Source organism: Polypterus senegalus, chromosome 18 (genome assembly GCF_016835505.1).
Source record: "Polypterus senegalus isolate Bchr_013 chromosome 18, ASM1683550v1, whole genome shotgun sequence".
In the NCBI taxonomy this organism is placed as follows: Eukaryota; Metazoa; Chordata; class Cladistia; order Polypteriformes; family Polypteridae; genus Polypterus; species Polypterus senegalus.
The window spans coordinates 25,344,307-25,369,115 of record NC_053171.1 but is presented as its reverse complement, the minus strand read 5'-3'; the positions used below and the strand labels follow the sequence as shown (position 1 = coordinate 25,369,115).

At 44.2% G+C, this 24,809-nt stretch overlaps 1 protein-coding gene across 3 annotated transcripts in view; it reads left to right on the top strand.

Moving 5' to 3' along the window:
* Positions 1-24,809, top strand: part of mdga2a (MAM domain containing glycosylphosphatidylinositol anchor 2a) — a 348,884-nt gene that overhangs the window by 258,613 nt on the left and 65,462 nt on the right. For all 3 annotated transcript variants that reach the window (XM_039741007.1, XM_039741008.1, XM_039741006.1), the window contains exons 9-10: positions 13,340-13,609; positions 19,247-19,395. In XM_039741007.1, coding sequence (XP_039596941.1) covers positions 13,340-13,609; positions 19,247-19,395 — 419 coding nt within the window. The remainder of the gene's footprint in view (positions 1-13,339; positions 13,610-19,246; positions 19,396-24,809) is intronic.

Genomic DNA, 24,809 nt, shown 5'->3' with positions numbered 1-24,809 from the left:
TGGTTGTCGCCGTCTTTATTTTCTTAAACCAGATGTGATGCTTGGGAGCAGAGGGGCAAAATCTGACCACTTTGTCTTCTCTTTGGCAGTTGTTTTTTTTTTCTCTCTCTCTGTCTCCTAATGCTATTTTTTTAATCCTTTGAATTTATAGTGCCTTCCTGTTCTGCCTTTTTGATTTTGATTTAATATACTATAATTGTCTTTTTGCATAAACTTTGGGGTTCAAAGCTCAGAGACAGCCATTGATCTGCGCCCACAGAGCACTTCTTAGGTTAAGGGCCTTGCTCAAGGGCACAACGGGATAGGATCTCTTCTGGTAGTAGCGGGGTTTGAACCGGCAACCTGTCAGATACCAGTGCAGATCCTTAGCCAAAGAGCCACCACACTGCCTAATATGTAAGATATTACATGAGTCAAAAAAAATAACAATATGCTCCCATGGTCTGGTTGATTGTTAATTAAGTTATTTTTTCATTTTGCTGGCGCCCTGTCTGGGGTTTGTTCCTGCCTTGCACCCTATGCTGGTTGGGATAGGCTTCCCCTACCCCAGTGATCCTGGTCTGGATTAATGATTTTAAAGTCCCAAGCCTCCATTTCACATAATTTTTACATGCATATGCACCCTGGTCACTTTATCCAAACTTAAACATTTACATTCTAATAAACAATACCACTCTTTTAAGATTTGCAATGGCGATGGACAGGTTGATAGACGAGATTAGACAGGAGTCCCCGTGGACTGTGATGTTTGCTGATGACATTGTAATCTGTAGCAAGAGTAGGGAGCAGGTTGAGGAGACCCTGGAGAGGTGGAGAGGAATGAAGGTCAGTAGGACCACCGAGAAAGAATACATGTGTGTGAATGAGAGGGAGGTCAGTGGAATGGTGAGGATGCAACGAATAGAGTTGGCGAAGGTGGATGAGTTTAAATACTTGGGATCACCAGTACAGAGTAATGGGAATTGTGGAAGAGGTGAAGAAGAGAGTGCAGGCAGGGTGGAGTGGGTGGAGAAGAGTGTCAGGAGTGATTTGTGACAGACGGATATCAGTAAGACTGAAAGGGAAGGTCTACAGGATGGTAGTGAGACCAGGTATGTTACATGGGCTGGAGATGGTGGCACTGACCAGAAAGCAGGAGACAGAGCTGGAGGTGGCAGAGTTAAAGATGCTAAGATTTGCATTGGGTGTGATGAGGATGGACAGGATTAGAAATAAGGACATTAGAGGGTCAGCTCAGGTAGGAGGGTTAGGAGTCTAAGTCAGAGAGGCGAGATTGTATTGGTTTGCACATGTGCAGAGGAGAGTTGCTGGGTATATTGGGAGAAGGATGTTAAAGACAAGAGCTGCCAAGAGGAAAAGAGGAAGGCCAAACAGGAGGTTTATGGATGTGGTGAGAGAGGACATGCAGGTGATGGGTGTAACAGAACAAGATGCAGAGGACAGACATGGAAGAAGATGATCCACTGTGGCAACCCCTAACGGGAGCAGCCCAAAGAAGAAGAAGAAGATACTTATTTTCCTAGAATTCCTGCCTATGTCTATTTTGCACACACCCCAGAATTTGATCTCATCCCACATTCAATAATCTTGGAAAACTGCCTCATGAATATTAATGAGCTATTCTAATGAGGTCATTTGTATCTGCCTGCTACTACAGTTACAGGACATTGTGATTACAGATTTGCCACAATGAGCTCTGAGTCCACAAGTTAAAAGTCATTATCTAAATAATTCTTAAACAATAAACACACAAATTAAATATTACGAGTCGTATTTAGCTTACTATAAAAGCACAATTTTCTAACAGCATTGCCACACTAGCATCAGGTTTCATGTCTGTATTTTGAACCTCCTTCTGTCCTTGACTTCTGAGTCCCTTTTTGCTCTCATACTTTGGATGCCTGTTCATTTATCCCCTTTTGGTTTGGTTTTACTTTGATTCTCATAGCACGTTATCGTCTCCCGGTTATTTTTACCTTTCTCACAGTAATCCTCCGAGTCACGCTGTCTCACAACACACTCACACACTCCTACACTGTCATATGAAGCGTATTTAGAGTCGTCAGTCAAACCTAGCACACGTGTCTCTTTGTAGCGTGGAAAGAAACCCTGCAAAGACACATGGAGAACTTGCATGCGCCACACAGGCAGTGAGCAAGCTGGATTTCAAAAACAGCTCTGAGCACCATGTCATCATGAGCGAACTTTATTTGTTTCAAATCATACATTCACTGGGCACTGTATTAGGGTTACTACTACCATACTAATGCTGAGTTGGGCCTCCTGGTGCTCTCAAAACGGCCTCAGTCCTTCATGACACGGATATCACATAATGGTGGAAACATTCCTTTGAGATTCCGGTCCACATTGACATGATTGCATTACGCAGTTTTTGTAGATCTGTCAGCTGCACATTCATGTTGTGACTCTCCTAATCCACCACATAACAAAGACTTTCTGTCGGATTCAGATCCGGCAACTGGGAAGGACACTGAAAATCACTGAACTCCTTGTCATGTTCCGAAAGTCAGATTGAGATGACTTTTGCTTTGTGACAGGGTGCATTATCATGATGGAAGCAGCCATTAGAAGATGGCTGAATTGTGACTATGAAGGGATGCAAATGGTCAGCAAGAATACTCAAAATGGTTGTGACAGTAAAGCAATGATTGGTTAGTGTGCCAGGAAAGCATTGCCCATGCCATTACAACACCACCACTAGCATGAACTATTGACACAAGGCAGATTGGGTGCATGGATTCATGCTGTTGATGCCAAATTCTGGCCCTACTATCAGTGTTTCTCAGTAGAAATTGAGATCCATCAGAGCAGACTAGATAGATAGATAGATAGATAGATAGATAGATAGATAGATAGATAGATAGATAGATAGATAGATAGATAGATAGATAGATAGATAGATAGATAGATAGATAGATAGATAGATAGATAGATAGATAGATACTTTATTAATCCCAAGGGGAAATTCACATACTCCAGCAGCAGCTTACTGATAAAAAACAGAATTAAATTAAAGAGTGATAACAATGCAAGTATAACAGACAATAACTTGTCAATAAATGTTAATGTTTACCCCCCCGGGTGGAATTAAAGAGTCGCATAGTTTGTCATTGGAGCAGGACGGTGACAGCAGTCTGTCGCTGGAGCTGCTCCTCTGTCTGGAGATGATCCTGTTCAGTGGATGCAGTGGATTCTCCATGATTGACAGGAGCCTGGTCAGCGCCCGTCACTCTGCCACAGATGTCAAACTGTCCAGCTCTGTGCCTACAATAGAGCCTGACCTCCTCACCAGTTTGTCCAGGTGTGAGACGTCCCTCTTTTTTATGCTGCCTCCCCAGCACACCCGCACGTAGAAGAGGGCACTCGCCACAACCGTCTGATAGAACATCTGCAGGATCTTATTGCAGATGTTGAAGGACGCCAGTCTTCTAAGGAAGTATAGTCGGCTCTGACTTTTCTTACACAGAGCATCAGTATTGGCAGACCAGTCCAATTTTTCATCCAGGTGCACTCCCAGGCTTTTAAAGGTCTGTACCCACTGCACAAAGTCACCTCTGATGATCACGGGGTCCATGAGGGGCCTGGGCCTCCTAAAATCCACCACCAACTCCTTGGTTTTGCTGGTGTTCAGGTGTAGGTGGTTTGAGTCGCACCATTTAACAAAGTCCTTGATTAGGTTCCCATACTACTCTTCCTGCCCACTCCTGATGCAGCCCACAATAGCAGTGTCGTCAGCTGACTTTTGCACGTGGCAGGACCCTGAGTTGTATTGGAAGTCTGATGTATATACAGTATGGCTGAACAGGAACGGAGAAAGTACAGTCCCCTTCGGCGCTCCTGTGCTGCTGACTACAATGTGAGACCTGCAGTTCCCGAGATGCACCTACTGAGGTCTGTCTGTAAGATAGTCCACGATCCATGCCACCAGGTATGAATCTACTCCCATTTATGTCAGCTTGTCCCTGAAGAGCAGAGGTTGGATGGTGCTGAAGGCACTAGAGAAGTCCAGAAACATAATTCTTAGAGCTCCACTGCCTCTGTCCAAGTAGGAGAGGGATCGGTGTAACATATCGATGATGGTATCCTCCTCTCCCACCTTCTCCTGGTATGCGAACTGCAGAGGGTCGAGGGCGTGGAAGACCTGTGGCCTCAGGTGGTGAAGCAGCAGCCACACCATGATCTTCACCACATGTGACGTCAGGGCGACAGGCCGGAAGTCATTCAGCTCACCAGGATGTGATACCTTTGGGACTGGGGTGATGCAAGATGTTTTCCAAAGCCTCGGAACTCTCCCTAGTTCCAGGCTCAGGTTGAAGAAGCGCTGTAGAGGACTCCCGAGCTCCAACGCACAGGCCTTCAGCAGTCGTGGCAATACTCCATCTGGACCCGCTGCTTTGCTGGCACAAAGTCTCCTCAGCTCTCTGCTTACCTGGGCTGCTGCAATTGTGGGTGAGCCTGAGTCCACTGCAGTCTCAGCTTCCTGTTCTGGGCTGACAGGAGTGGAACCCAACATGGCCTCCTGCTGTTGTAACTCATCTTCTTAAGGTTCAATATTGTGTGTATAACAGCAGTACAGCGTGATTATCTAAATTACCGTAACCTTTCTTGCAGCTTGAAGCAATCTATCCATTTTCCTCTGACATCACTCATCTTTCCATCCACAGAACATCCTCTCACTGGTTGTTTTTTTGTTTTTCACCTCATTCTGAGTGAACTCTCCAGACTGCTGTGTGTGTGAAAATCCCAGGAGATGAGCAACGACAGAAACACTCAAACCAGCCTGGGTGGTGCCACCAGTCGTGCCACAGTCGAAATCACTTAGATCACAAGGGGTTTCCCCAATTCTGGTGTCTGATGTAGACATTTAGTGGAGCGCCTGGCCTCTATCTTGCAGGATTTTATGCATTGCACTGCTACTGCATGATTAGCTCATTAGATCATTAAATATAGATAGGCAGGTGTAGAGCTGTTGCCCAGTGAGGATAGGTTAAAAAAACGTGCTTGTGGAAGCTGATGAGATGGCATTAAGTCATATCTCTCACCACACCACTGACATTTCCTTAAAGAGGTTTCAGTGGACAATTAGTGGAGGCTCACTGTTGGTGCCAGGTTAGCTTTTGACAAGTTTAATAAATGCCACTTGGGGTGGTGGACACCTAACATGGCATGTGAGGGCTGGGAGAGCAGCTCAGTACTAACTGGGTGCCACCTCACCATCCTGAATTGTCAGAGCTCCCACAACAGGTGATGCACATGAATGGGAGACCCTTACTTGACACTTATGGAAGTGACCACAAAAGGCTGTAGATACAAGACCTGCTTCAAATGCTCCTCTAGTCAACTGTTGATCACAACATCAGACAGTGGCAACGGGTTGTGTGTCAGATAAACAAGCAAGAAAGAGTTTCACATGACGATGCGTTATACATGATTATATCAGCACGCTGCACTCGGATGCCTACTTCGGAGAAAAGGAGACACAGCCTTCCTCATGAGCTTTTGCTGTCTTATTTTTGAGTTCTGCATATACTGGCCAGCCCCTCAGCTCCATTCATGAGTCACGTTCCGAGTGTACGGTTTCCTAATCACTTTGGGTTTCATCTAGCAGGGCCGTCCCATTGAATCATTGACACCATTTTACCTTTGAGGACAGGCATCTCCCTGACATAACTGAACCCCGCGGCAGTAGAACGTTTTATAACACAGTAGACGGCCAGCTTAGAAATCAAACACACCGGTGCTGCTCAGGGAAGTGGAGTTCCGGCCGTGCAGAAAGGGTTAATCATTCCGAAGTGCCAATGTGCAGCCTTGTAATCCAAGCGTCAGAGACACGAGGGAAATCAAAGGCAACGGCCTGCAGCACAGCAGTAGCGGCTTGCTGCCTGATTCACATTCACTCTTTGCAATAATTGAATTTTGACTGACACACTTGCTTCACTCACGCTTTATTATTTTTTCCCCGAGTCCAAGAACGCCTCTTTGAATCGAGATTCTTTGCATTCCTAATTACATTGTGGACTGCTTCCTGCGCCTGTGTGGTGCACCTTTAGCATAGCGCAGGCTGGTCATAGGGGTGCCAACACAGTGACATGTCAGAAATGCAGAATAACAACTGGAGCAACACAGGGGCTCATGAGACTCTTGGGAGTGGGATACGGTACTGATGAAACATCGTCACCTCTAGAAGATTTCATGTTTTATTTCTCTACAACATTAAATCACAATGGCTGTAATTTGGCTTTTTTCACACTGATCAACAGAAAAAGACGCTTTAATGTTAAAGTGAAAACAGATCTCTGCCAAAGTGGCTCGAAATGAATTACAAATATAAAACATAAAATAACTGATGGCATAAATATTAAGTTGCAAATCGTGTTTCCGAAAATTTCACAAGAATAAAAGCATTAATGAAATGATGATGAGGGAGAGAAGACCATCACATGTTACAGTAAGAAAGGAGATCATTTTAATAAGCAGTGACTTGTGAGACGACTCGATATTAGAATACTCACATGATTAGTATGGGATGTTATTATAGTCACTTAAAACAGCAGGAATATTTACAATACAAAGTGTAACGTGAACAGGTTAACAGAACATGTTGGATAAGAAGGGAAATGCAGGGCACATGTAAGTCAGTATGTGTGAGTGAGGCCGTCAGGAAATGTGGTATAATAATTGTCGGAAAACGCAATTTGTTGCACAATCGTTATTGTCAGTGAAAATATTCGCCTTTGTGTGTAACCCGCAAGTACCTGTACGTTTAACCCGGGTTTCGATGTAACTCTGGAAAATGCCATAGGTAAAAAGAGGGTCTGGCAAATAAACTCCAAAGTTATTAAACGTTTGTCGTTGTGACTTGGTGATAGTCGTACAATATGCTAAATAAACAGGGAATTGCCTACGCCGTAATATAAAGGGAATATCTTGTTTTGAGTTCTCAGTGTTATGAAATCTGTTGTAATGTTTCTTGTTGTCTGGCAGTTTGCCGCTGCTCTTCAGAAAGGTTGTGTGTGTTATTCGTTTTTTCGATCATAGTTTAGGTGCGAGACTTGCTGCTGCTGATCATCAGATAATGTCTCTCTGTGGTTTGTCATACGTTGTCTTTGTTGTTGTAACGCATCTTGCCTGTGCTGGTTGGTCTGGCGTGATGTCGATGATGTTGCTTCTGTGGGTTGGTGTGAGTATGTAGGCCGGCGAGACCATTTCTGTTGGGTAGGCTGTATGTGCCTTTTTATTTTATCGGGAGGCTTAGGTTGAAGTGAAGGAAATAGGAGGTGTAAAATGGTCCGTCATAATGCAGTTTCGGTCAGTAACAAAGTATTCACCGAATAAACAGTTGTCAGAGACAGCTGGGGAAGCGACCCGGCCAGGACGCCCATGAGGACCAGAGGAGAGCTTGCGCCTTCCCCAGGCCATGTGGGGGCGACCGCCCTGGTTGCTTTGGGGACCTTGGCGTTGACCACGGGCCCCTGCAGGGCTGAGCTTCCAAGCTCCCAACCCATGGTCACCGCCAAGGGCCGCCCCAATGCCTACAGAGCCCTGGACCTCAGTACTTCCGCCACACCCGGAAGTCCTGGGGGGAAGAAGACTGGGGACACCCGGAGTGCTTCCAGGTGCACAGCCAGCACTTCTGCCACACAGGGGAGTGTCCGCGGAGGAGTGTTGGGACGCACCATCAGGTTTTGCATAAAAGGGGCCGCCTCCCTCCATTCGATGGCTGGAGTCGGGTGGAAGAGCACAGAGCTTGGAGGAGAGGAGTGGAGGCGGACGAGAGAAGAGAAAGGCATTGTGAAAGGCCCGGACTTGAGGAGTGATTGGTGCTGCGGCACTGGGATTGTGCGCACTTATTATTGTGTATGGTGAAACCAGCATGTCTACCTGTCTGTGTCCGGGCTGTACCCCACACAGTCAAATACCACAGTCGATAATTGGTCACATTGAAGAACTGAAGACTTGAAGATCACCGTAACACCAAAACACGGATTCCTGGCTATTGTTGTAAATATTGGATAATGTCGCTCTATGGTTTGTCATACGTTGTCTTTGTTGTTCTAAGGCATCTTGCCTGTGCTGGTTGGTCTGGTGTGATGTCGATGTTGCTGCTTCTGTGCGTTGGTGTGAGTATGTAGGCCAGCGTGACCGTTTCTGTTGGGAAGGCTGTATGTGCCTTTTCATTTTATCAGGAGGCTTACGTTGAAGTGAAGGATAAAAGAGGTGTAGAATGATGCGTCATAATGCAGTTTCGGACCGTAACAAATTATGCACTGAATAAACAGTCAAATACCACAGTCGATAACTGGTCACATTGAAGAACTGAAGACGTGAAAATACACCTAAGACCAAAACTCTGCCAGGAACACAGATTCCCTGCTATTGTGGAGGGATACAGTAGTTGTGGCAACCATTGTTTATATCGAGCACGGATGGACACAAGCGAAATAATATAAGGATGTGCCACCCCTAAATCTTCACTGGGGCAGCCAATTGGGTTTAGAAGTCCCAGAATTTGTTCAGTGAAGATAACGGGTCTAATTGCACCTCATCTGAAAGGTTCAATTTGTGATCGGTCAGTATTGGTGGACTAACCTACATAATTAAGACCAAAGAACATTCCAAGCAACTATATAAAACTCAAAAGAATTGATTGCTTAAATATTCAACACCTTAGTGAAACCCAAACATTGTCACACAGTGCCATTCCATCAATGGCCAGAAAATGAAATATCACTGCAGGGTTCTGTCTTAAGCAGGTTGTTAGATCAATGAGTATAAGAAAACACAGAATGGCTTCAATGGAGGTCACCTGTCTAGGGTTTCAGTTGATTGTCATTTTGATGCACCTTATCTAGAAGGGCCAGCTTGTGGTGAGTCAGCATGGTGGGCTAACATACACAACAAAGTCAGAAGAACACCACAAGCAACGCCATAAAAAGTACAAGCCAGGGGATGGAGATGAGAAAATGTCCAAGTCGCTGAATATCCAGTGATATCAGACATTAAGAAATGGCTGCGGTGGGCTGGCGCCCTACCCGAGGGTTGTTTTTCTGCCTTGCGCCCTGTGTTGGCTGGGATTGGCTCCAGTAAATCCCCGTGACCCTGTAGTTAGGATATAGTGAGTTGGATAATGGATGGATGGATTAAGAAATGGAAAGCGCTGTGTCTTGTGTTACCCACTGTTTTCCAACTCCTGTCCTGATCTGGATGTACCCGCCCGCACTTCTTCTCTCAGATGGGTTACCCTTCAAAACTCTTTTCCCCTTATGAAGACAATGCACTACACTTTAGTGTAACTACAGACCGCAGACTTAGCTTAGACTTAGCATGTCTCATGCCTTACTTGGCGTGTTGAACAGCAAGCCATCTCCTGTAGAAATGGTCACCAACAGCAGCTTTACAATCACTCCATTCAACACGCACTTTCTGCAGATTCCCTACGAAGGTTCTGCAGTGTTTCTTCTTGTACCTTCCGATTTTCCTTCTGCCAAGTGGTGGAGTCCAGTGCATTGCCACTTTGCACGGTCTTTAGTGTGGTTCGCACAACATGTGGCCTACAAGGGAACATCAGCTGTATGTAAGATTTCCACCTTAGTAATCCTGTCACTGTGAGTGACGTGAAACGATACTACATAGACATCTCTACTGGAATGCATTCAACTTTCAAGTGATGCGCAGGTTGATTTTCTAAGCCTCAGCAGTTGGTAGGACAACTAAATTGAAGTGACTGAACTTTGATCTCTAGCTGATAGCATGCGATGATGGGATGGGGTGCATATGTTGCAAAGCCACACTAGCAATGCCTATACTGTGGTTGACATCCACTTCTATCCACCGTTATTCACTAGAATACTGCTAGGATCGATAAAACAATAAACGTTTTTGATATGTTGCTAGTCAATGATGGTGTTGCCGATTCTTCAATGCATCATTGCAAAGGCAGTATGAAAGTAAAACAAAAAGAAAATGTAGTACTTTCAGGTGACACACAGATTGATCTTTCAGGTTTCACTGACGTAGTCAGCAGTTGGTAGAACAACTGAATTAAACGGACTGACCTTCTAGCAGGTAGCCACTGATGACTACATGTGGTAATTACATTGGAAAGCTGCAGTGCAGTGCCTGACCTGTGGTTGACATCTGGTTCTATCCCACCATCATGTGCTAGAACATGTTGTGGCCTGCAGGGGCGTACCAGCCGTCCAAACCCAACACAAGCAGACACCGGGCACAGGTTTTGCACACTACAGACATTTATTATAGTGGGAAACGCTTCTCCCTCACTCCCCACAGTAGCACAGTACAAGCACCAACGTACAATAAACATAACACTTTGTCTTCTCTTCTCTTTACTCATTTTCTCCACTTCTCCTCCGTCCACATCCTCCTGACACAGGCTGGTGTAGTGGCAGTTGGCTCTTTTTATAGAACACCCGGGTGTGGCAGCATTCCTGCCATAAAGGGCTCTGCCATTTCTATAACTCCCCCTGGTTAGCATCCACAGAACCCAATGGGTTCAAACTCCCAGCATGCCCTGCCACAAACCATGGAGCCCCAGCAACCCAGATGGGGCTACCCTCTAGCGTCCCGAGGAGATAATGCCCTAATCACACTCTCTTCTGCAGTCCTTCCATCCAGTTCTTGTCCTGGCCGGGCATCAGCCCCTGGTTGTATGTGACAATGGGCACGATAGATAAAACAATTGATGTTTTTGATATGTTGTTGGTCAATCATGAACTGTGTTGATGATTCTACATAACTACAAATATAGTATAGAAAAAAGAGAGAAAAATATATATAGTATGAAAAAAGAATGGAGGCTGAATAAAAAACTATAACATTAAGAAAGAATAATCATACAATAGACAAATATAGACAGATATTAAATACTGTGGACCACCAGGGGGTGTACAGCTCCCCAAATCCCGGACACAACAGACACAGAGCCCAAATCCAGCACTCCCCCCTCGTTTATTTAAGTGGGGAAGTGTTTTCTCTCGCTCCCAACAGCAGCACAGTACAAAGCACCAAAACACAGTCCTTCTTTCTTCCTTTTCCGTTTCTCTCTATTCAGTCTCTTGTCTGCCTCCACTCCTCCTTGCAAGCTTTGTCCACCTCTTCCCAACTCTGGCTGTCTGAATGGAGTGAGGTGGCTCGTTTTATAGATTTCTGAATGTAGGTTCATCATATATGACGATGGTTTCCCAATGTAGATCAAGTGCAATATGGACATTGCGAAGTCAACGAAAACAGAAAATGAAACTTTGTAATGGCAAGATAATTAAAAACTAATAAAAGAGATCAAAATGAACCGACCTCAGCGGCAGCTCTAACAGCATTATCCTGTGATATGGCAACGTGGAGTTTAATGCTGGGACTGATGATATTGGTAGGCAGATAATACCCAGTGTTGGTGCTGCTTGTTTAATTATAGTGTTTGTGCATGGATTTCTCTCACCGATCATCAAGCCTAAAAAGAAATATTCTTGGATTTGTGACAGTCGCATTTATTCTCAAGTTAGCATCAACTTGTGTATGTTGTTCACACGTCTTACTCTTCTATGTAACAAAACACTAAGGTCTGTGTGTCCACTCCCTCACAGCAACCTGATTGGTCAGATTGGCTTTGGTGTGATTGGTCAGTTGAGCTTTGGTGTGATTGGTCAATTTGGCTTTTATGAAGCAAGGAATAAGGAAGTGCAAGTGTGAGACGTACGAAGAGCAGTAAAGACACACGCTGAGAGAATTGCCTCCAAAAACAGAAAGTAGAAAACCAGACAAGAGGCAAGAAAGGCGTTTCAACAATAATGACAAGAGTCAGAGAAGCAGGCTTTATAGGAAAGTGCTCAACAGAGGGAGCAGAGGAGAAGAGACGTTAGTAAAGGCACAAGAGGCACACTGAGAGAGTCGCCTTCAAAAACAGAAAGTATAAAAATGGAGAGGAGGAAAGCAATGCTCCTTGAAAATAATGACAGAGTCAAAGATGCAGGCTTTATGGGAATGCGCTCGAGAGACAGAGCATCAGTGAAGAGACATTTAACACACACACAAGTACAGATTATTCTATTACCTGTCTTTGACGGGTAGCATGGCTAGTCAATGTTGATGTGTCTCTCACCAACTAAGATGACATCTCCTAAAAGCATACAAAGACACATACAGTACTGGTACATGCGAACAGCAGTGCCATCTCAGACAAGTTTAAGGAAATCCCTACAGACGTGTGTCATTTGTTTATGGACTTCTGCAGCTGTAAAAATGGCTGAATGATTTGTGTAGATGTTTTTATTTTAACCATTTACTGACTGAATATCTAGGATTACAGTAAGAATTACTAGATGAGTTAAAAAAAAAGTCTTTGTGAAGTCTATTTTGTTCATCTATTCCCCCTATTTTTACAACCGATGCCACCACAGAGCACAGGGTTATTGGATGCTGAAATTCTAGCCAGGAAGCCTTAGGGGTGTTGCAGTAAACATGGCTGGACAACTTGATGTGCTCTCACACACAAATCCATGCTCACTTATAGAAGGCTGGCATAGAATCAGCAAATGTGAAAGGACCTGGAAAAACTTGCCTGGACACCGGGAGAATATGCCACCTCCACAGAGAGAGTGCCAGGAGCCATGAAGCAGGAACATTAAGTACTGCACCACTGTACCTCACTCTCCTTAGCCATCTTTAATATTTTACAGACTCCAGTAATTGACAGCAATCTTGAATTTAATAGTCAATAGATTTCTGAAAGTTAAATGAATTCCTTTAGTTGTCTCTGTCAAATTTAATTAAACGGCTTCCTGGGAATGTCTCTAACCATCTCGAATTGATCAATAGACTTCTGTAGCTATCTGTAACTCAATATTTAAGTATTGATATATGTCTGTTGATGCCTCTGGCCAGCTTTATGTGCCTTCTCTGTAAATTGTCGGCACAATCCTTTACTGTCTGGCTAAAATATGAAGAGTAACAGATTAAAATGAAAGACCCTAGACAGACAGACAGACAGACAGACAGATAGATAGATAGATAGATAGATAGATAGATAGATAGATAGATAGATAGATAGATAGATAGATGTGAAATGCCCTATATGATAGATAGATAGATAGATAGATAGATAGATAGATAGATAGATAGATAGATAGATAGATAGATGTCCTGAGCCACTCCGGCTTTGTCATGCCAATTCTGTTTCTCTAGGTCATTCTGGAGATTCACAAATGTCTTTTGGAAACATCTTAGACAGACACATTCCTGAGCCATTTCTAACAAGCCCACATTAACTCTCCCCCGTCCTCTTGTTCCCTCTTTCTTCCCTTAGATCCTCCGACAGTGGAGCCAGTTTTCACTGAGATCCGACAAGGACTGGACCGGAACATCGTCATGAACTGCAAGGTCCTGCGAGCCTATCCATCGCGGGTCCTCACCTATGAGTGGCGCCTGGGTAACAAGCTTTTGGACTACGGGCAAATTAACTCTCAGCTCTACACCAAGCATGTCATCAACAACCTGACAAGGGAGGGCTATGGAGTCTACAACTGCAGCATCATGAACGAAGCGGGCATTGGGCGCTGCAGCTTTCTGGTCTCAGGTATCTTTGGCTTTCTTCTGGGAGGCATAATAGGGTGAGATTTAGGTTGGCAGTGCTGTCCTTTTTCACAGACCACTCAGCATGGCATAGGTTGAGCCGTAGTGTCCCTAAACCTGTCTGCTGATGGATAAACCTGTTCAGAAGTATTAAAGGGAAAGTGTGGATTGGTTGATTTTGGATGGGCCTTTTTTTTCCCCCTTTACTTTTCCAGCTGAGACACATTTATGTATACACTAGCCGAGTCAGAAAGTATTTCTTTCTTTTTGTAATGTTTGTGTGTGTTTGAAGGGGGCGTTGGTTGTTGTTGTTTGTTATAACATCCATATAGCTTGAGTTTCTGTAAAAGTTCAATTTCCCTTTAGGGCAAATAAAGCAATAGGAGCTGCAAGATCAGCAAAGTGGGTGAACGGCAGCAGTATGGAGGAGGCACAGCAATACTGGCAAGGTAGAGTAGGCGGGGCAAAACCAGTAAGGCAGAAGAGGCAGGGCAACACTAGCAAAGTGAAGTGGGCGGAGCAACAATTCAGGACAGGGAAAGAGGCGACATTTGGAAGTAAAAGCAGCAGAGGCAGCGTCAGATGTGCAAAGGGCAACGGAGGAATTAGCAGAGAAGTACGTCACTAGCAAAGTGCAAGATCAAAAGATGAGGGAACCAGAGCCTAGGAAGGGACAGCTGTCACTGAAGCTGGCAGACACCAAGACAGGCCGAGGCTGATTGAGGAGGTGGAGTCTACTTCTGGAGGCTTCTATGTGATTCATAACGAGGGGCTCATCCGCAGATTGAATGCATCTTTCCATTTCTTTTTCAGCTCATTTAGCCTGTGCGACTCAATAGGAAGCATAATTCGATTTGAACAAATACAAATGACAGGAGATGGACTCAGGTAAAAGACGCAGGACGACTCCGCTGATTAAGCTGTCCCGCACATCCGTCTCATTTCACCTCTAATGGCTTTTTTAAGGCCTTTAATTTGGATTTTTCAAATCTGCCATCCTTTTCCTCCTGATGGCTTTCCTCTTTCAAAAGGGAAAGTGATTTGTCTCTCTCTATCATTTTACCAGCCGACAACTGAAAATTGTAGTAAAGCGAACATTTATGTAATTCAGAAATGTGCTTTCGAGTTCCATTTTGCTGCTCAGAAGTCATCATCGGTTCTATTCATTTCTTGTGCTGTACTTTCATTTCCCTCTGCTCCCCTGTCCGTAAATGTTCTCACTAGAGGTCTCGTGCCTTTTGCGACAGCCACCGTTTTACCCTTAAACGTCTGGTTAAGGAAGCAAGGAGGCATCTAGACCTTCATTTTCCACAAAATGTCTCCTCAAAAGTCCATTTGAGTGTCAAGTCCAGCAAGTCTGGGACCTTCTAGGGGTTAAGAGGTTGGGAGCATGCACTGATACATCACCCACCACACAATGCACCACCTCAGGATCCCAAATTAGGTGACACCACAGCACCACACGATTTGGAATGGAATGGAACAGTCTGAGGTATTTTGTGGTGGCTGGAGTGCCAATCCTGCCACCAACTGCTGAGTTTAAGAAGACCTGCTTTCAGCGCTGGATGCAAGTTAACGTCACAACCAGGATGGAGCAATTACAGGTTAAGGGCCGTCTGGCATTTACGGGATTCGAACCAGCAACCAGTGCAGATCCCAGGCCTCAGAGCCACCGCTCCACCTAGGGGTTAAGGACCGAAGCAGATTGTGCTCAGGCAGTGGAAGGACAGACTGGAATCAGTCAGAAGTTTGGCACGTCAAACGGGCCGTCCCTTATATTCATCGCCAGATGAATTAAACAAAAAACAAAATAAAAAAATAAACGTGCCAATGCCCTGCTCCCCGATCCAGGATTCCTCCTTCTCCGGAGTTAATTCCATGTACCGCCGTGCAGCTTACTCTGGTCTTCCAGCAAAAGACGCCTCATTTTAGGCTGTGTGTCCTTTATGGTGAAACACCCGGAAGAAGGGGCTAACTGCCCTTACTGGGCGGTCTCACAGAGCTGTGAAGAAGAGAAACAGGACAGTCAGCGGTAGACCCGCTTCTCATCTCGGTGGGTTATTACATACCGTTTCCCCAGCCCTCTGAGAAGTCCTCCAACACCCATGCCTGACAGTATATAACTGCATATTATTGATAGGTTTGGCTTGGTGGCACAGTGGGTACCTTTAGAGCCTTGGCTTCAAATCCTGGCTTGATGGCTATTTGTGTGTGTTCTGCATGTTGCCACTATCTCCTTGGGGATTTTCTCCATCTACTGCTCTTTTCCTTCTGGCATGCAAGAGACATACCGCTTAGGTTGCCTTGTGTATCTGAATATCCCCAAAGTGTGAGAGAGTGTGCCTTGTGCTGGAATGGCTTCTAGTCTCGAGATGACTGCTTCCTTTTATTGGATCACGCAGGCTCAGTAAAGGAAAATAAATGAATGGATTAGTGAGTGAACTGGGATCTGAGGCACAATTGGAATCAATAGATTCATCTCGTAAGTGATGCGGCAATGAAATAAGGCCATGCTGAGAATTAAAGGGACATGACGAGTGCTGGCACCTGAAGTGCATTGTGATTCACAAACTCACTGGAAACCAGTAAGGAAAGGAGGGACATTCTGGCTGTCATAGGATCTCACAGAGTGTTAATGATCCAGTATCTAATTTGGAGGGAGGCATTGAAGTGGCCTTGAGGGTTGACAGCGAACTGAAATGGAGGCTGAAATGTGAGGAGACTCTCTTCCTTGTGGAGTGTATCATTTTGGAGTCCATGGGAAGAGTGGTGCAGCCCTTCAATTTATCTGGCAGGCACTCCAGACCCATGGTGTGCTTAGTTAAGGGTGGGGGGATTGTGGGTGAGTGACGTTTCACATTAATATGCACGGTCGTCCGAGCCTGTGCTATCTTGGGTTGGGAGAAGTTTGTAAGTTCTGAGATGCCTCACCCTATGCTCCAAGATGATTTGTGTGGGACTGATATGCAAATTGATGCTAATTTATTATAATCCTTGGTGATCCACACAAGGCAATGACGTTCATCCAAATAGGTGCATTTTTAAATGATTGTGTCTGTCAGAAAAAGCTTGGAGATTCTGAGAGAATCATAAGGAAGTTACTAGAAGAGAAGTGTTGTAACAAAAAAAAAAGGAAGACAGGGAGGTGCTGTCCTCTGCCCTCTTCAGTTTGCTTTCATTGTTTTATCTTTATATATGTCTCCCTTATTAATTTGCCTTTTGTCTTTGGCTTCATGCGATTCTTCTTCATCTCTCTCTGTCTGCTTTTTGTTTGTTCATCTTCAATACTTTCTGGGGTGACTCTTTCTTTGCTCTTACTCATTCACTTATATCTTTCCAGATGATTTTTTTCTCTGCCTTGTCCTCATCATCATTCATTCATCATCATCAGAAACCAAGTCTACTGTTTAGGGTCATGGTGGCAGTAGGCCAAGCAGGTTAGACTTCCCAGACTTCTCTTCTTCTTCTTTATCACTGCTCTCTTTCTAACTTGCTTCTCCTCATCATCTTCCATTTCTCGGTTCTCTGTAGCTACTCTTCTTTTCCTTTTCCTCCTCACTTCTGTCCTGCCTGAAGTGGCTCTTCCTCTCCGCTCTATCACCTTCTCATAAAGCTACTACTCTTTCTTATTGTGTTCTCCTTTCTCAGGCAGTTCTTCCTTAATGTTTCTTTATTCTCTCCACCCTCTTAGGGCACCTCTCATGATCACTTCTTCTTTAATTGCCTCTTGATTTTCTCACTTTCCTCTTCCTTATCCTTTTTTCCTCTTCTCCTTTTTTTGCACACTCCCCCTTTTCTCAAAATTATGTTTCTTGTGCCCTTCTTGATCTGTTCTTCCTCTTCTGGCTGAAACCTCTCTGCTTTAGTTTGCCTTTTTCATCAAGTTACTCCTCCTCCTCCTGTCATCTTCCTCATAACATGTTCTTGAAGTGCTCCCTGACCCGATCTTCTTCTTCTTCTGCTCTCCCTGTTCTTCTCACTCACTTCTCACTCATTGTCTAACAGTGCCCTTTTTTAAGTGCTTCTTCTCTTGCTCTTTATCATCACCCATCTCCTTTCAAAAGGTGCCATTCTTCTCCTCCTCTTTCATTCTGTTCTCTTCTCGTCATTTCACTTTCTCTTCTCTTGCTCTTCCTCCCTCCTGCCTGAAGGTGCCATTCTTCTTCTTTTCCTTCCTTCTTCATAAAGCTACTCTTGTTGTCTTCTTCCTCATCACCTCTGCTCTCAACCTGTTCTTCTCCTTTCTAATGCTACTCCTCCTCATCTTTTTCCTTCCTTCTTCATGGAGCATCTCTTCCTCTCCTCTTCTTCTTCCTCCTCTTTAATGCCAAACTGAACACAGACCTCTGCAAAGTGGTCTAAATTGATCAAAAATATAAAACACTAAGTAATCGATTGCATCGGTATTTTGTCTGTTTTATGAACTTGCCCTTCTTCCTGTCTTCTTCATCGTTCCTTGCTGAGTCACCTCTTTATCTACTTCTCCTTTCCCTTTACTTCCCTACAAGCACGCCTCGTCCTAACCTCATCCTCCATGATTGGTTCAACTCTGCATTTTGTGTTTTTCCCAGGGTGCAAACCCACCAAATCTCTTTATGCTTCCATTTTTCTTCTGCTGATTCTCCCAGCATGCTCAGTGCATAACAGCTAAATGATCTGAGAGCCTTCCGCGTCCTGAGCTCATTCCCACTGTGCCAACTGGAAAGCCATTAAGCTTTATGGGATCGCCTTGCAAAAAGATAATGCGGCTCCTGGGCCCGTCCCAGAGCAGCCAATCGATAAGACTCCGGCCTCGTCTCTAATAAATCTGCCAGATTAATGGAAATACAAGGCAGAGCGATATTGAATTCGGGGGCCTGTGAGCTTGAGAATTTCATATTTTCCATCAATTATATATGAGAGAGGATGCGGTAGCGCAGGGCAGCGTCAAAGAAGGAAATTATAATTACCCAGCGAGTCGCGTGCTTTGACCAGGAGCAGCCGTCCCACGCCTCGCCATCCACACGTGTTGCATTTTAATAATCTTCTTTTTCAGGCACATGGACTGCCAAGCGCTAATTACTCGGCTGCTGACGTGCATTTTGCCGGGTGCTTGTCGCCAAAAGCTATTTCTCCGTCATGTTGACACTGTAAATTTTGCTGCATCCCACGCTGCCGTCTTGTTTTAGAACGATCAGGCTTTCAGAGAAAAGGAAATGGCAAATAAATTGCATCTAAGATAGTGATGTGCGCCACCTCTACCCCCACCTCTCCAATCAAGGCCACACTCGGGTAGCCTGAGGAAGTGGGAGCAAGTAAGTCCTGCCACCTTGGCAGATGTTTTGCAGGCCAATTTAGTGGCACAAGAAGCAGAGGGGGCTTGAAGGGCTAAAGTGGGGTGTATTGAATAGCCACTGGGGTACACACTGCACTTTGAGGAGGTAACGGGCACAGCAGAGATGATTCTGGGTATACACCGTACACTCAAGTGCAGGTGGTGGATGCTGGGTGAGTGGGCTACAGGCACCTTGTTCTCCTCCCTCCTTTGTTTTATTTTTGTTTTTCTTGTGAGTTTGCTGGTGGGTGGGCAAGGGAGTCCAGTTCCATTTACGTGCCCTCACTGGGCTCAATAGCTTACTGGTCTTTTTCCTTCTCCTTGCAGGCAAAGCCTACGCCCCTGAGTTCTACTATGACACCTATAACCCACTGTGGCTGGACAGACCCCGCTACTACGTCTACAACTTGCAGTGGACGCAAATGAACCCCAGTGCTGTCGACCAGATTGTCGCTTACCGTCTGGGCTTTAAGCAGGTAAGCGGGTTATGAGTTCGAGCTCTGGGAACGATTTCTCCAAGTAAAGTAGGTGTCAGCCTCCTATTCCTTAGGACCAGATTAACTAACATCATTATATACAGTGCCTATAAAAAGGATGGGAGGTCTCACACTTTATTGTTATTTGCCTTTTCTGACACTGATCAACAGACAAAGACTCTTTAATGTCAAAGTAAGCACAGATTTCTGCAAAGTGGTCAAAATTAATTACACATATCAAATACAAAATAATTGATTTTATATGTATTAGTGTGGCACCCCTAAATCCTCACTGGTGCAGCTGATTGGGTTTAGAAGTCTCAGAATTACTGTAGTTCAATGGACATCACAGGTCTAAATACACCATTTCTGGAAGGTCTGTCAGTACGGTGGACTAAGCTACGCAATGAACACAACAAGCAACTCCATGAAAACCACAAAATAATCGCATAAGTAGTTTATTATGAGGTACCTCGGTGACCAGTGTGACACTTGGCACGTGTTGTCTAACCATTGCCTCCCAGTGCCTTTCCATCAGTGGCCAGATAATGAAATATCACTGCAGAGTTCAGTTTTAAACAGGTTGTTAGATTGACTTGCCACTGCTTACTAGAGAGAGCGAAGGGAACGTCTCCATTGAACATCTCCACAAAGGTGTACCAGTCATTGTAAGCCAATCAACTGTTGCTTAAATGTCCTCTTACCGCGTCTTTAAAAAGTCTTCACCCCCTTGGAAGTTTTCACATCTTATTAGTGTACAACATTGAATTACAGTGGGTTTAACTTGGCTCTTTGACATTGATCAACGGAAGAAATTTGGATGTGAGCGTCAGTAGGCTTTGGGCCCTAGGAACCAATTTACCCAAACTCTTCTAGAACATTTTAGTAATTATTTGCCGCTCTGATGCTGATCTTTCTGATCATAAAATAGGTCATTACGATGGCAATCGACGAGAAGAATTCATAATTAATTGCAGAATTATGGTATTTGAGAGGTCCTCTTGAGTTCCTCTTTCTCTTGCACAATTTGGTTCAAAAACTAATCAGCACATCGTCATCTCATAACAAGTTTCGAGTTTGGTATTTTTCTCTCCTCCCGTTTTAGCTGTAGAAACCGTGACAGACAGCCAGACACACACACCCATCATCGAGATATCAATGTTTTCGGTAACAGGGGACCCTAAAAGTCGAGATCCATCAAAAAATGGAGATCGAAATTTTTGACGAATATAAAGTGTTCGCTGCTCCCCCAAAGATGATAGGTTATGGTGGGGAAGGGTGTAAAGCAAATAAACTCTTTAATGGAAACAGATCTCTGGTATAAGTTGATGACAAATGCAAAACACAAAGTAATTGACCACATAAGCTTTCACGCCCTACAGGTCAGTAGTATTGTATTCAGTAGATGCACCTACAGTATGGCAGCCATGACAGCCTTCAGTCTGTGTGCACAGGCCTCTCTCTCTCTCTATCTATCAGGTTTGCACATCTTCACTCCTCCCTCTTCTTTAAACTGCTCAAGCTCTGTCATGTGTCATGGAGATTTACATTTATTTGCTTAGCGGACGCTTTTATCCAAAGAGGAGAACACGTGTGAACAGTCTCTGTCAAATCCAGCTACCAGTTCCCACCTGGATTGAGATCTGGACCCTGACTTAGCCTCTCCAGGACATTTACATTTTTCTTTTGAAGTCATTTATGTGTAACATTGGCTTTATGCTTAGGGTTGTTGTCTCACTGGAAAACAAATCTTTATCCAGGGCGCATGTTTTTTGCAGATTGCCTAAGGCTTTCCTCCAGGAGATCTTCATATTTTGCTGCATGTATTTCACCCTCACAGGCCTTGCAGGAGCTGCTGCAGAGAAGCATCCTCATAGCCCAATGCATCCACCATCAGTTTCCACTGTGGAGATGGGCAGCGTAACTTGATGTTTAGCTTCATTTCCAAACGGCTCACTTTTGGTGTCGTCAGACCATAGAATCTCCTTCGAGCTAACTTTAGAGTCCCCCATGTGCCTTTTGAGATGTCCTGTGTGTATTTGTCTTTGCCACTCTCCCAAAAAGCTGCAAATGGTGTAGCATCCTGGTACAATTTCTCCAGTCTCTGACACTGTAGCTTGTAAACCCTTTAGAGTTCTCACAGGTATCTTGGTGGGCTTCACTCCGTTTTTGTGGACGGCCTACTCACCGCAGATTTACACCACTGCCATACTCTTTTAATTTCTTCATGATTGATTTCACTGGATACTCAGTAATTTGGAGATTTTCTCGTCTCCGTCACCTAACTTGTATCTCCCTTTCATGGAGTTGCTTGTTGTGCTCTTTTGTCTTCATTGGGTAGGTCACTCCTCCATGCTGACTCACCACAGGTTGGATCATCCAGATGTAGGAGCATTAAGACAACAATCAATTGACACCCCAGACAGGTGATCTCTGTTTAACCAATCAGGTGACTTCTAAAGCCAGTTGTCTGGACCAGGAATGATTTAAGGCAGTCATATTAAAGGGGGTGAATACTTAATGCGGTCAGTTATTTTGTGTTTAATATTTGTAATTAGTTTAGACCACTTTGCAGAGATCTGCATTTACTTAGATATTAAAGAGTCTTTGTCTGTTAATCAGTGTCAGAAACAGCAGATTAAATCCATTGTGACTCAATGTTGTACAACAATAAAGTGTAATCATGTCCATGGGGGTGAATACTTTTCATAGGCACTGAGGCACCTTTTATAGTAAGCGCCATCTGAAGGCACTTTATAGGTATAAATCCATTTTTGTGTATTTTCTACCTTGGGAGCCAGGTTGCCTTCTGTGCGGCTCAGGTGGGAATGGAACCAGAGACCTTGTATTTTCCAGTCCTTTTCTTTAGTTTCTTGGCCACCATCATTTTAGTAAAGCTTGGAGCAGGCACAGCTGCATTGTAAATAGAAAGAAGAACATGAGTTAAAAAAAATTATGCCTAGAGGACAGCAGGGAGACCACCAGACCAGGACACTGTGACACTGGGAAGCAAAAAGTTGCACTGTAGTACATGACTAGTGGGTGATGGCCCAGGGTGCCAAGCCTGTATTCAGTTTTTCTCTGATGTCAATGGTTGGAAAGGCAGCTTGGCTTTCCACTGACTAAAGAGCGTGTGCGATTTCATGCTGCCATTGAGCGGGTCTATTTAGTGCGACTAAAGAGAGCGGATTGGGATCGGGGAGGATTAAAAACTGAACGACATGCAGACATTACTGACAAAGTGTGAGAGACCACTTCTCCCGGGGGCCTCGACATGATCGTGCTCTTGTCTGTGTAATCCGCAGCCCCGCTTTAGACACAGAAATGCCATTAGTTACACTACGCGGCTGGGCTTGTGTGTCTTACAAACAAGCTGATCTGCCTGCAGGGGGCGCCTGACAGACTGGTGACTGGTGTGTCACTGATGCCAGCATAAAGCGGCCCTTCTTCCCGCTCTTAGTTGGTATTATTAGATGTACTGTACATGGTAGCGTGCCTTGTGTATTGTGTGTGTGATGTGTGTGTTTCTTGAATACCCAGAGTGTGTTGTGCTTGGGTTGCGCATTATGGGGATGATGTGCATGTGGGGTCCTCGGTGCAGTCTCTGTTTCATGAGTTCAGGATGCATTATGTGACCTTCACGACTAAAGTGTGCACACATTTGAGACTTACTGAATATTACGCATGTCAAGTGTGCACATACTGTGTGTATGTAACGTGCATGTCCGTATGGATTGTGCTATGCTATTTTAAAGTATCTGCGATTAAGTGTATTCAGATATCAAAAGTACAAGAAAATGTAAGACTTCTCTCCCTTTTATATATATATATATATATATATATATATATATATATATATATATATATATATATATATAGTATATATATATACCAGTAAACCCTCGATTCTCTATAAAGAATCGCAAATCTAACAATGGCAATCACTTTCTGTTCCCTCCGATCTTTGGTGGGAGCGTCCTGGGAAAGTTTTCATTTAATTAAATAAATATATTTGTACTAAAATTAACCCATTTATTAAAACTAAAATTGAAATTTAATTGTTATATCATTTAAGTCCAAAATGTCTTTGACTTGTTGCACTTATGAGTAAAACAAATATCGGAGTGCAAAGGTTTAAACGAAGTAAATTGGAAACAAAAAATTAATTAAAGGGTAAATTAAAAATAGTTAATCAAAAATGTCCTTAGAAACATTTTTGGTAAAGATGGTTTCCTGTCCTTGAATCAGTTCGCCCCGGTAAGGAGTAGTTAAAACCTTCACTTTAACGTCACATGAACGCCTGACTCTTAAAAAGGCAATATAAAGTTGTCCATGTCCATATACAGGCTCAGACAGGTAAATCCCTACTTTGTTCATGGTTTGTCCTTGGGATTTGTTGATCGTCATGACAAATGCAGCCTTAATGGGAAATTTGCGTTGATTAAGTTTAAAAGGTAATTCCAGGTCAGAACTTGTGAGGTCAATTCTGGGATTCAAAACAGTATTGTCAGTATGGGATCCCGTAAGCACTTGTGCCTCAGTAAGATTTTCTCTCATGCTGTTCATGACCAAATGTACCGGTGCATAAACCTTGTTTAGTGTTAGGGTTTCTTAATTGCATGACTATTGTCCCTACTTTACGATTAAGGTTGTGTTGTGGTAATCCGGCCGGGTTAATAGTGTTTAAATATTCTAATGGGAAATTAAGATGCTCATTTTCGTCTTCAGAATCAACGCTGTCAGTACTTAGAAAGACTCGGGTTTCTCCAGGAAGCAATCCAACCACTTGGTTATTTATCCGGTCAACGTCAATATTCTTTGGACATAAATATAGGTTGTGTTGTGTTGTTTGGGCGCCACCTACTGACTCTGGGAAGCCACTGGCTTTGACTCTGGGAAGCTGGTGGGTTTGACTCTTGGGCGCTGAGACGCTGTGCGTGTGTGCTTTTGGTGCCACCTAGTTCCCTGATGGTGACGGTTTGCTTCTGGCTTCCGTGCATATATACAACCTTTGTTTAGTAATATATATTACTAGCGGCTTCGCATAGAAGTGAAACAGGACAGTGAGGAGGGCACCACTTGGACCCCCACTCCTGACATCACGCTTGGCCTGCAGCCTCTGTCTTGGATTAGTGTGAATATATCGCTCCTGCAAGCGAACTATGATTCTTAGCATGATGAGAGAAGTCACAAAATCACCCGGAATGTTCAAGAAAATTCCAGAAATAAACCCGATCTAAATCCGTTAAACAGTTCTGTCATTCGCTAGCTAAGTGGATGTAAGATACGCCCCAAGACTGCTGCGTGACCCGCCTCGATCCCCTCGGCCCGCTGTGTCTCTCTCGGATTTGCGCAAATAAATCAGAACCGCATGCAAATTATGATACTTAGCGCAATGAGAGAAGTCGCGAAAC